This window comes from Ischnura elegans, chromosome 5 (assembly GCF_921293095.1).
Source record: "Ischnura elegans chromosome 5, ioIscEleg1.1, whole genome shotgun sequence".
Lineage (NCBI taxonomy): Eukaryota > Metazoa > Arthropoda > Insecta > Odonata > Coenagrionidae > Ischnura > Ischnura elegans.
The window spans coordinates 2808928-2822379 of NC_060250.1; the positions used below are offsets into that span (position 1 = coordinate 2808928).

Sequence of the window (13452 nt, forward strand, 5' to 3'; positions counted from 1 at the left end):
CTCGCTGGCCCCTGAAACTGAGCTATTTTTTAATGCATTACCTGACGCAACCCTGGGTTTCAAAGGGCAAAGGTGCCATGGGGGGAAAAAGAGTAAAGTGCGTGTTACTGTGGGGCTGTGCGTCAACCAAACGGGCACGGACAAAATAAGCCCGTTGTCATTGGGAAATTTGAAAGGCCACGGTGCTTAAAACATGTAAAATTGGAAGCCCTCCCCGTTTTTTACCATGCAAATGAAAACAGCTGGATGACCCGAGAAATTTTCCAGCAAACGGTTATACGTCTACACAGAAAAATTGCTGGAGAGAACAGCAAAATTGTTTTAATAATGGATAATGCCACCGTTCATAAATACGTGGAAGATCTAAAATTGGCTAATGTTCGAGTCCTCTTTTTACCCCCGAACTCGACTAGCAAGTCCCAGCCCTTGGACCAAGGCATTATCCAGGATTTAAAATCCTATACCGGAAGAAGCTTGAGCGGTATTACTTGCGATGGATCGGTATGTATACATTCATCTATTTTGCTCATGTGCGTTTGGATATCGATTTAGATATTTTTATTCATGATTATCATTCTTTCAAATCTATTTGCTACTTTTATAAATGGGAACAGAAATTAATAACATCCCGAAATGGAGGTTGATACATGCAATCCGCGCCATAATATCTTTTCGTGTATATATTGGCCTTTGTGAATGAACAACTTAAATATCTTAAGTACTGGGCTCTATTTACCGCCAATTTATATTTCAGGCTTCTCGTAATGAAGACGCACTTCCAAGTCTAACCATGAACTTTCTTCTCACGCGCTTCCCTGTTCTCCCATGCTGGGGTTCTATCTTTCCAAAGCCTTCCCTTCCCTCCTGCCGCCTTTGGCTGATCTTGCTGACACCCACCTTACGCATCCCAAACCCCTCCTTCCCCAGCATTTCCCATTCACTCCCTCCCTAAGGAGACTGAGCTTGTGTGCGTCGCAAAAAAATACGGCCCCCAAAAGTAGACTGAGGCAGAGCTGAAGGCCATTTCCCCACCCTTCTTTGTCCTGCCCCCTTCACCAGTCCTTGTGCTGACCACACTTCTTCCCTCAGGCAATCCCCATCCCACTCTTATTCACCCCACCCACTGGGAACGTTCCCCGATTGTGGAGAAGGGCATGGTTCATCTTTACCTGCAACGGGGGGAAGTTATTAACCGGAGAGAGGCGGAAGAAGTATCTTCCACTATCGGGAAAATGGTGCCGCGCTTATAATTGTCTCTCTTCTTCTCAGCTGACTTTTCAATTGAAATTAATTTCTGTGCTCTTTCCACACTATATTTATTTACGATTATGGCGCGACTATTTTTTAGTGCTAAAACTAAGAAAATCTTTTCTCTATGTCAATGATCCTTTGCCTATCTTTCAATACGGCGGAGAAAGGAACACGAAAACTAAATGAGGTGAATGTACAGGTTTTTGCGTGTCATTTTTTGGGAATTCACGCTAGCGAACCAATACTTAACCACGTTGAGAAATGATAAAACGTCTCTTGTAGGAAAACAATCAATGTGGATAATAACGTTTCTATCTATATTTCTCCGATACTGTAAGATGTTTCTCCTGTCGTTTTCCGGTTGGAACCTTGCTCCTGTCGGCATAAAAGGAGAGAAACATACTATGTGAACAGGTCACCCCACACCCGGTATGAAGAATACAGTACTGATGAAGAATTGAGTCTTTTATGGCAACGTCTGCGAAGATGATGGAACACAGTAGTCGGACGGAGAACTCAAACAGAATTTACTTCAAATATTCGCCAGAAGATAATCACATCCTACGTTATTTATGATCGTAATTGAATCTCAGTGAAAATAGAGCACATTCTGCTGAAAATACGAAGTAACTCGAAATATTAACTTACGAAGGTTATTTTGGAAACGGGCTAAGACCCTTGTTTTTCTTTTTTTCTCGTCACTGAGCGATAGAGGGTGACATAAATGGCGGTTAGGCTGGCTGCCGCTAAAATTCCGTGGGTTTCAGAAACAAATATCTATCTTTTGCATACTTAATAGTAGCTATTGGCTCCTAACCACAAATTTATTACTGTTAATTCTTATAATAAACATTGCAATTCATTATTTGATTACGTTTTCTAAACTGGTCGGGAATTTCTTTAGCGATCGTTGACGTTGAAGTATGAACAAGAAATGGGAATTTTATGGTGGTATAATTATTTAACGATTTTTCACATCATAAATCGATAGCAAAAAGCCTTTTCTATGAATTACACCGAGAATAACCACCGAAAACATTTAAATAAGACCACTAAAGACAAAAAGCGGCGGAAGAAACAAAAGCGAACATTTTTTTCGTGACTTACGAAAAAGGTTTGAATTTACGAAACTCGATTTTACGAAGTGCCAATTTTCCGGTCCCACTGACTTCGTAAAATCAAGAGTTTACTGTATTTTATGCTTCATTTATTGTAGAAATGAAGCTGTTCTCTTGGTTTTGATGGCCTAAAATTAGAATCGAGATGTCATCTCAAAGCCTCTGCATTTTTATTCACGTACACATTCATTCACTGGGCCTTTTTATTCATTACATGCCCATTAGAAGGCACATTTGTGTACCCCCTCTCCTCCAATGGGCTGAATTCTGTGTTGTTATTATTGTCTTTCCTTAGATGGATTTGGTGGGCAAATATTGCAGAATCTCATTGTGTTTCACCAGAATTAAGAGGAAAGGTACTTTATGACTCAAGAATTTTTGTCATTGAAACCCCTTTGGCTCATTCCTATGAATTCATAGGTTTTTCATTTTTTTACTTTTATTTCAGATCCTCAAGGACCAGCCATTTTGTGATCCCCATCATATGAAGGCAATTGAATGCCGAACCATTGGATCTCATATTAATTTTAAGGAAACTGGCCAAGATGTTGAATGTAGCTTGGAGAGAGGCCTTCTTTGCAATCCTCTCGTTAAAGGCAGGAAAGTGAAACCGTGTCATGACTATGAGATTCGTGTCCATTGCGCTTGTGGTGAGCTTGTTTCATTGCAGTGTTCTTTTTTATTCATTTTCAAAAGTATGCCTTGTCATACCTTTGTGTGAAATTTTAATGCATCCAAAATGTTGTGCCTGGACTGTGTATATATTGAAAAGGTCATCTTGCTTGCAGAGCCAGTTGTGGAGTCTTCTACCCAACCTGTGGAAACGACAACTACGACACCGCTGACAGAAGTGTTTCATGAGTGTGTAGATGGACTTGGAATGGAATCCGGAGCTATCCTGGTAAGATCTGTCAATTGCAGGTATTGAAAATCTGGACATCTTCCATGTGTGTAATTGCTATCATAAATGAGAGTGAATAGTGTAATGCCAATGAATAGTTTCAAATTTCATTTGAAAACATTCCAAAGAGGAAATTTTTTTAGTATTTAAAAAAATCTATTTGCATTATTGTATTCCAAATGAGATGAATATTCTTCTGAAGTTCTCAATGTGGCAGTTAGATTCCATCAGATGTGGGTCTTTTCAGTTATTAGGGCTTGAGATATGGAATGAAAAAAATTGATTTTTATCTGTTCTACCTTAGATTCGAATGTAACTGCTGCTACTCATGTTTTTATTATTTGTAGCTTATTATAAGGAGTCCAATGGTTAAGTCTTAGAGAGGGTCATTCTATGAAGGTGATGAACACTTAGCTGAAGAAGAAAAGGGGAAATTTTTGGAATAAATCTTCCCACATTAATATGCATTTCCATGAAACATAGTACATACATACAAGTTTCAAATAGGAGATTAAGGTGGTCAGAATGGAAATAACTAGGTTGGCATTGAAGTCCTGATTTTGATTTGCCACTTTTAGATAGCAGTGCTCTCTGGTGATTTATTTCCATGACTCAGGAAACTCTCTACTATGTACATTCATTCATGGCATTCAGTCATCTTGTTGGAGAAGGCTGCCATCACATAAACTTCCATTTCCATTGGTGTGATATGTGTGAGGGTGATCTCAAAACTTCTTGAGTTAGAAGCTGAGGTGTTGTCATGTAGTGGAGCAAATGATGGAGGGCAGTCTCACCACTGATTACCATCGTGTGATGTGAGTGTGAATATGTAGTGAGGTGCTATTGGGTAGTTTCAAGCAGGGATGTGATCCGGTACGAAACTTTACGTTTAGTGCCCGGTCCGAAAAGGCACGAAACGATTTCGTGCCTTTTCGGACCGGGCACTAAACGATCCGATTCATTTCGGACCAGGCTGGCACGAAACTTTTCACTTTTAAAATTTTAGGATCCCATACACTTTATTTTCCGCCTCGTATAGTTTCGTGCCGGGTGGCACGAAATTATCCGAAAAAGTGGTTAAAGTGCCAGACCGCGTGTATGTGCCGCGCGGGGTTTAAGAAAGGGACCGATGCGGACACAAAAGACCAGCTTAGTGGATGCCCTTCTAGCCCAGGCCCATCCTCGAACTGAACGACCCTTTTCTATCCCCTCTGCGCGGTCATCCACTGCTATTTGCGTTGTTTGTTCCAAAAATATATTCGTAGCTTACCTTATATTTCTGAAGTTAGAAATGAATTCTTCATTTTTCGCTCATCACATGGAAATTTCAATCGGAGTTCTAGCGTTAATTTCAACGGAGTTCATTTCAGTTGCAAATCATCCTATATGGAATAGAAATATTCTAAATCCGTCAATATGATCGTTAGAACTTCGCTTAAAATTTCTTCACGCTCAGAAAAACCCAGGGAATTCATCTTACATCAAATAATCGATGGGAACAGCAAATACATGATTCTATAAAACACGACTATTTCAGTCAGTTGACCGTGACTAGCACTGTGAAGCAGTCTTTTAATCCTTCGAGGGTCTGGGACTGGGGCAGAGGAGAAGGATCGGCGCGGCGCCCCGCTGAGTTGCGTCCCTGTCTTAGGGCAGTTGAGAAGCTTTGCTTTCCTTCGACGCGAGAGTGCTCGTTACAGAGGAGTACAAAAGATTTTCAAGGAACTCATAATGCCGGAACCTCCATGGGGCTCCGGCGCGAAAGTGTTAACAAATAATCCCAAATTTTAATTTGTTCTGAAAACATTATTATAATAAATATCAATATAATTTAATCTTCTTTTATAATATACATGCTATATTTCAACCATGGATGTCTACTACCGTGTGAGACGATTCAGTCCATTAATTTTTTTTATTTAAAGAAAATAAAAAATGCTTTTATCGCAGATAGAATCCATAAACGTTAATTTTTTCCCGTTAATTTACCCGATTTCCGAGCTAATTTTCTATGAGCGCTCACTATGTCACTAAGGCACTGTAATATCAGGATTGATTTTTCATTATGTAAACTATTAATTAGTGCTCTGTCAAACGGTTAGAAGAACTTTCATTAAAGGTGTCAACAATAATGACATCACGCTTTTTGATAGTTCACGATCCGCTTTCGTACGACACAACAGCATCCCAGTTTAAGTTTTCGTCACCTCATAATATTTAACTGGGAAAGCAAAAGAATAACTTTTTGCATATAATTTTTTGATGTAACTATTATGAGAGATGACATCAAGATCGGGATACTTTCTTCAAGAAAGGGTGAAAGAGAAGAGTTATTTTTCGTCATCAATTTGTTGGTAACTTGTCTACAACAATAAAACTGTTTGCAATTTCCACAGTATTTATTTACCATACAATGCATTTCAACTCCGAGAACAACTCTCGGAAATTTACTGTACAAAAATACAGACATATTCCCACCTTCTCCGATGGGGTGTTTACTAAGTGAAATGCTCAAATTTATGATCTACTTAGGACAGGTAAGAAGAAAGGTGACCACCTGAATAAAATAATTAGAGTAGGTATAACAGCTGCTGGCAATCACAAAATGATTCATTTCTCCCTGCGAAATACCTGATAAACTCGTAGCATACATGTGAATTTGCAAAGGAGTGCAGTGCAAAGTCACATTCAGAGTTTGCATTAGAGGTAATTCAAAAATTGTCCATTTTCAATTCTCATACTTGGTTTATTTTTCGCCTTCTCCTATCTGTAGCCGCTCACTTCTCGCGTTGGAAACCCCAACCCCCTTCCACCTTATTTTATCCTTCCCTTGCGCTTCTCGTCTCTCCTTTAACCCCTTGGATATTCCGTCTCATTATCCCCAGACGCCACAGAACCCTGACCACTTCAATTACCTCTTTAACTATGTCTTCACCCGATGCCCAAACCTTCTCAAACAATGCAAAATGCAAAAAAATGCCAAAAATGCCAAACCTTCTAAAACAACTCCTTGAACCTTTCTTTATGAGTGGACAACCCCAGCATTTGCCGTATAATCCCTCAATAGAGTCCCGAAAACTGACGTTCTCCCGCCCCGTCCCTTTTTCTCCCGCGGGGAATTCCCCAGATTGCCACCTCATTTGAGTGGCCAATGACCTTTCCTTCTCTTTCCCTCCATTCCGTCTTTCCTAAAATTTTTATAGGCAAATGTTCTTCCTCTCCAGCCCCTCTCCGCCTTTGAGTGAGTGAGATGTAAGATCCGAAACTATATTGCACTATATGGCACGAAACTATGGTGCCTTTTCGGATCGGCACTTTTTTCCGTAAAGTGCCATTTCGGGCTTGAGGAGGTTTCGTGCCATCGCATTTCGTGCAATTTCGGTTTAGTGCCTTTTCGGTTTCGTGCCTTTTCGGTTTAGTGCCTTAAAGTGGCAGCGGTCCGAAACTATTGAAATTTCGTGCTTTAAAGTGCTTTTTCGTATCGGATCACATCCCTGGTTTCAAGGGGCTATATTGCTACTGCCAGGTCAGGTGACAGAGTGTGCAATTTCAGCCTGTCCTCCATGTTTTTCTATCTTACCGGGAGACATCACGAAAATGATGTTTGGGATCTGGATGTGGAAGTTATTTTCTAAAACTATACAAGTAAGGTGGAAAAAGTGTCTCTGCTTTCTTCCACAGAGGCCCGGGTTCGAGAGATGTAAAGATTTTGCGCACCATGCCTTCCCTTGAGTAATTGCTCCCTCTCAACTCAACCACGGCAGTGGCACAGTGGTTTGAAGCTTGGGTTCTCTCACTCTTACTGCCTTCATCTCGAGTTCGAGTCGCGTTAGTGACAAATTTTTCTCTCTCTTTTAATTATTTAAATCGCTGTTACAACTCTCCCCATTCTTTTTACTTAGTTACTTCGTGATTATTTTTATTTTCATATTAATCTTTCATTTAATTTAATTTCATATGGATTTTAAATGGAACTCTGAATTGTATCTTAACATGCGAATTAGAGGACATATATAATTATTACCTTACACATGAATTTCCAGGTAATTTGCTTATCTGTGCCCCTGCCATTGCTCCCACAGCCTCTTCGTACATTCGTAATCTCAAGTCTATCGTCTCACCAAATCAGCACTATTGGCTATCCTCACATTCAGTCACTGTCCCTAGCCAGTTTCCCTTCTCACCCTTCAAGTACAATTCCAGCAGCCTACTTGTGGGAGATTAGGCACCTGTACCATGAATAGAGTCCTTCAAAGGTAACCCTGACACACACATCAAAATCGTCTGGGTAATGATGAAGATTGGGCTCATAAATGAAGGATCCAATGAATAGAGCTTTCTCTAACGTCTGAGGCTAATGTAGTCTAAAAGAAGCTCACGCTGTGTTGAAATTTGATTGGGATAGCTGTTGATCACACAGAAAGAGTATAAAATTCCGGTGAATTAGTGTTTCATTGTTGATAGTGATACCCTTGTATGCATGCGTTTGTCAAAGTTGAAAAGTCATCATTTTGGATCCCATTGATGATGGAGAACTGAGGCAATGGCCGGACATCCATTTGTTAAGGTGGGCACTGTTTCTATGTGATTCATTATTCTGATATGTATAAGCTATGAAAAAGTGGTCTTAGAATCTGTATTTATTTTTTCCTTGTTAATCAATTTTAGTTGTTGAATTTCTTGGTCATAGTTGATTTCAAATGAAACAATGGAGTCATATTGGAGTGAATTTTTATTTGCCTTTTTTTTTTTTGATGGATCTTGCAATTAAGGTACATATTTCATCAGGAGTGGCAGATGTTTATTACTTTCCTGTGGCCTGATTACAACTTGTTTTCTTTTGTTAAGTGCCCTATCGATTGCACCATTTAGCATTCCTCTCTTCCTTTGTGTAGGATGACCAAATCAGTGTATCAAGCTTCAGCACGCCAGGCACCTTGGGAAATCACGCTCGGTTGAATGGCGGAGGGGTTTGGGTTGCTGGGAAGTTACTCAATGCTCCCAATGAATGGATACAGGTGAGTTAAATGAGAAATACCACCTGTAGAGTATCAAATTGGAAGTCTGAGGAATTGCAGAGGAAAATAAACTCACTGTTTATTGTTCCAGAAAACTTATTTTTACCAACCTAGACTTCAATATGCCTGAATATCATATTCAAGGTAGACATTTGCTTAAAATATTATATTAATTTTGTGACATAGGTTGGTAAAAATGATTGTTTGTGGGACAGTACCTGGGTATTTTATTTTCAAATGTGGATAACATTATTATGTAGAGAACACTGTCAAATAATTGCACGGAGTTCATCTCCCCTGGAAAATTGGTTACCACTGGTGTACCCCAGGGGCCCAGTCTGGGCCCTATCTTATTTTTGTTATACATTACCTAATGGCTTACCTGAAATTATTTAATTATTGCCTGTTGTTGAACGCATACTCTATGCAGGTGAAACCAATATTATTGTATCAGCACCCTCTGTTGATTATTACAGAAGGCAGATAGCGTCACAAACATACTGTCTGATTGGTGCCACCAAAATTATTTGAAACTGAATGTTAATAAATCTTGTCTCATACATTTCACAAGGCCCTAAACACAAAGCTCCTGTCACTATTACTGTGAATATAGATGGCAATAGTATTCCACAAATTACAGCTATAATAATAATAATAATAATAATAATATAATAATCCTTTCTCAGAATAACTTTGTCCCCCACCAGATCTTGGAAAGAACATATCTGCGACTTTAGGAGTAAATTAAGTTCTGCAGTAGACTCTTGTTAACCCCTCAATCGCGGCAGGCATTTAATTAAATCCCATCTCAGCGGCCGGATGAGATTTAAAAATCTTCGCCTTTTTGGTATACTATCATTCAATAATTTATATCTTTCATAATATACGATCAGTATTGTTGAAAATTTTTGTAAACTTGCGTATTATAATGCGCTACTATATAATAATTTTTCGAGCTATTGGAAAAAACATTTATTGTTTTATGTAGCTCTTTTTATGAACTAATGAATAAATTTTCAATTTTGAAAGATTTTTATTTGGTTTCGAATAAGCTACGAGATCTCTAACATTCCATGCATTTAAAAAATACAATTACATGATGTAATTTAGTTATTTGGGGTTGAAAATTTCATAACAGATTGGATACTCTCGATAGGATTACCCATTTCGCCTACTTGAAAATTTACCACTCCGCCCACTTCTCTGACTATGTTCCATTATTACCGTATTATTTCATATAGGTAATCACATGCTAATGTTTCAAACGTCAATATCCAAATATTCAAATGATTTACCTTAGAAAATCTGCTCTGACATGATTTGAAGCAATCCAAACATAATCCCACTGCACATTTTTCACAACTGTACACGCAAACTCTTCATTTCCCATGTTACGCACAAACTGCACACCTCCTTTGAGACTTTGATTTCTTCCCAGCTGCAGGAATTGTCTTTAGGAAATGTATTTCTGTGAGTCTTGGTACTAAATCGTGCAATGAGTGACGGCCAAGTCCAAACAGTTTGTATGACGTTGGATATTTCAAAAATATTATCTCGCCCAATGGCAAGCGAAATGATAAGTCAAATTTTTATACGTGTTTTTCCTGTGAACAACATATGAATTTAGGACTGCCTCATTCAATAGTCTCCTAAATAACTTATACATCACTTGTAATGGCGTTATCTTTCCATTACGTACGAATGCTATAACAGGTCCTTGAAATTCACCCCACCAATGATTATACTATAGCCTAACACACAAACAGACTTCCGAGTCTCTTTTATGCCTTTCAATACTATTCCCATTTCGTAGGATCCCCAATTATAAAAAAATACCACACACAGGAAGTACAACCGATGAGAATTTCAGCACACTGCCTGAACGAACACCACACAGCATGAATGACTCTGGTGGACTGGGTGGACTGAAGCTCGTGGTTTAGAAGCTCCCTCAAGAGACGAGAAAATATCTCGAAGGGGCCCTGGTATACGCTGACTGTTTAGATGGAATCTTATCTTCGTTGATTACTGTCCAGAAAAAAAATATAAAAAAATAAATGCAGAGCGAAGCACATGGCCCCTTCGCCTAGGACGTTTAGGACTAACGAGGCGGACCAAACACACTTGGGGCTCGAGGTGACGACAAACAAGGAGAAGACGGAGAGATGGCATTGAGCTTAGAAGATACCGTATCTCAAGCTAAAGTAGCTGACCCTTCTAGACGTCTCTCAAGCAGAATAGGCGGAAGTTTTCATGATAGAACAGCTGAAATAAGGTGATGAGTTTTTGGACCGAAGTCGTCAAGGCGCTGGTTTAAAATGGAATTTTATCGAAGCATTTTTTTTAAATCTTGAAGGCATAAAACCGCTATGAATATTTTATTAGAAAGGAAAAACATTTCTTCAAAAGATAGAGTAATTAGTTTTAATTTAACATACAATATCTGGCGGAGAAAAAATATAATATACAGTAGGTCAGGAAGCGTACTGGGTACGCATGATGGCGGCATACGAAATTTAAAGGGCGCGTACTGGATACGCATGACGGCGTTGAGGGGTTAATACGAACAATGTTCACTGTTAGCAAAGAAGCAATTAGGAAGAATGCACAGAAATTTTTTCACTCCATTCTTTGAAAAAAATTTTTAATACAAATTTTTAAATAAATTAATATTCTTCGTTAAAACTTTCGCGGGTGCTCGTCATGTTGAATTAAAACTTTTGGGCTATGTCGCCGCGTCAGATTTTGGGTGGCCCCAACGTTTCCCGACCGATGCTGGTCGCTTTCTCAAGGGAATCTGAAGAGGTGGGATTTAAAATTGGTATATATAGGTATACGTGTCAAGTGGTGTGGGGAGGGGAGTGAGAGGTTGGAGGAGTAGGTTGTCGATTGTTTTTGCCGATTACGGGTTGCCAAGTACGGCTGATTTTAAGGCCAGTGTCTCTGTTAAAGTTGTTTTTCTCCTCTTTAGATATTTCTATTGCTTCTCTTACGAGTCTCTGTTTAAAGCCTTTCACTCTCGCCACAATTTTTGCTGCCTTAAGGTCGATTGTGTGGCCCAGCGCTGCGTGTTCGGCTACTGCGGACTTCGTTGACTGCCCCAGTCGAATTGCTCTCTCGTGCTCCTCTAGACGTGTTTTAACCGATCTGCCTGTTTCGCCGATGTAGTTCTTCCCACAGGTCTGGCAAGGAATTCGGTATACCCCTTCGACTTGTAATGGAGTTCTATCCTTGACGGTTTTCAATAGTTGCTTTATCTGTACGTGAGGCGAGAATATTGTCCTTATCTGGAATTTGCGTAGGATATTTCCTATTCTGTCAGTCGTCCCCTTAATGTATGGCAGGAAGGCTTTCTTCTGGTCGCTGAGGTCATTAACAGAGGAGTTCGCTGCTTCTGCGGTGTTGATTTTGATCTCGTTGTTCTTTCTGATAACTTTATTAAATGTTCGAGAGATAACTCTGTCGTCGAATCCATTTGCCCGTAGAATGGCCTCTAGCTTCTTCCTCTCTTCGGCAAAGTTGTTCTGGTCGCTTATTTTGTAGGAGCGGTGAATTAACGTGTTGACCACTCCATTTATTTGCGCTGGATGATGGTGAGATAAGGCGTGCAGGTACCGATTTGTTGCTGTAGGTTTTCGATACACTGCATGCCCCAATGTTCCGTCCTTCTTCTTTTCCACGAGGACATCTAAGAATGGAAGTTTTCCGCCTTCCTCCACCTCCATTGTAAACTTTATGTTGCTGTTGATCCCGTTCAAATAAGTAAAAAATTCAATTCAATTCAAATTAAAATCAGCCGTACTTGGCAACCCGTAATCGGCAAAAACAATCGACAACCTACTCCTCCAACCTCTCACTCCCCTCCCCCCACCACCTGACACGTATACCTATATATACCAATTTTAAATCCCACCTCTTCAGATTCCCTTGAGAAAGCGACCAGCATCGGTCGGGAAACGTTGGGGCCACCCAAAATCTGACGCGGCGACATAGCCCAAAAGTTTTAATTCAACAAATTAATATTGTTGTTTGCATAGTGTGTAAATTTCACTGTGATAAATTTTATATGCCTTATATCCTATATGTACTGAGTGTATTATGATTTCTGGGCAAATAAACCATTTTTATTATCATGAGTCAAGGGTTGCAATTGAGACCTCAGTTTTGCTGACCACTCTGCCTCTGTAACATACTGCCTCAATGCTAATCAGTCATGATGGAAAGGTCATTCCTAAGGCACGTATTTTTAGATTGTATATCTCACCTGATATGATAATTGTACTTCTCTCAATGAAGTAACATTTAGAAAGTATTCATTTTGTGGGCTTGTAAAATTTTGACCTTTTGGTTATGGGAAGAGGTCTTTTTGTGACAACTGCCTCAGTTGTGGTGTCCAGTGAATCTCGTGAAAATCTCCTTATGGTGTGATGAGGAGCAGCTGTGTGTTCTCATGCAAAGATAAGATGAAGTGTGTGCAGGCTGATTTCAAACTACTCAAAAACCTGCAATTCTCGAGCAAGGCATGTGGAATTTGTGTCTTTTAGAAATCAATTTTTGAAGCCTAAAGCATTCTGTGAAATCTATCCCAATGAATTGAATTCTCACGAAGCACATGCAGTAATCACCTGAAGCAAAACATTAAGTAAAATAATTTTCATTAGAACTAGGTGGTAATTTTCCCGGAAATAGATATCCCTTTGTTGGAAGCTCCTTTTTCTATATGTTTTCTGAAAGAGAATTTTCTATTACTATACACTGCATGCGTGCCCATTGAGAGAGCTCCATTGGGAAAGATGTCAGAGCATTTCTCTGTCTTTTCATTTTGTCTATGTACAGAGTTTATAATTTTTTATCATAGTCTTTTACAGAGCTCTCAGATATTTATTTATTTATTTATTTATAATGGTTTTCATTGAGGTGTTTCAAATTTATATTAATCGATTAGTACTTGACTTAGGATGAGAAAATATTGAGGGAATCTTTTTCTATTTAATGAGGTGGATCTTGTGGACCAGAAAAAAGTCACTGGTTTGGTGCTTCAAGGAAATCCTCATCAAGAGGAATGGGTGAGCCAATTCCAAGTGGGTTGGAGCCTTGATGGACATAACTGGAATGCAATCCATGATGATGGAAAGGTCGTACCTAAGGCACGTATTTTTAGATT

At 39.3% G+C, this 13452-nt stretch overlaps 1 protein-coding gene across 3 annotated transcripts in view; it reads left to right on the plus strand.

Annotated features, from left to right (window-relative positions):
* LOC124158430 (hemocytin) overlaps positions 1-13452 on the plus strand; it is a 309825-nt gene that overhangs the window by 104183 nt on the left and 192190 nt on the right. For all 3 annotated transcript variants that reach the window (XM_046533513.1, XM_046533511.1, XM_046533512.1), the window contains exons 34-37: positions 2818-3019; positions 3158-3270; positions 8166-8288; positions 13286-13435. In XM_046533513.1, coding sequence (XP_046389469.1) covers positions 2818-3019; positions 3158-3270; positions 8166-8288; positions 13286-13435 — 588 coding nt within the window. The remainder of the gene's footprint in view (positions 1-2817; positions 3020-3157; positions 3271-8165; positions 8289-13285; positions 13436-13452) is intronic.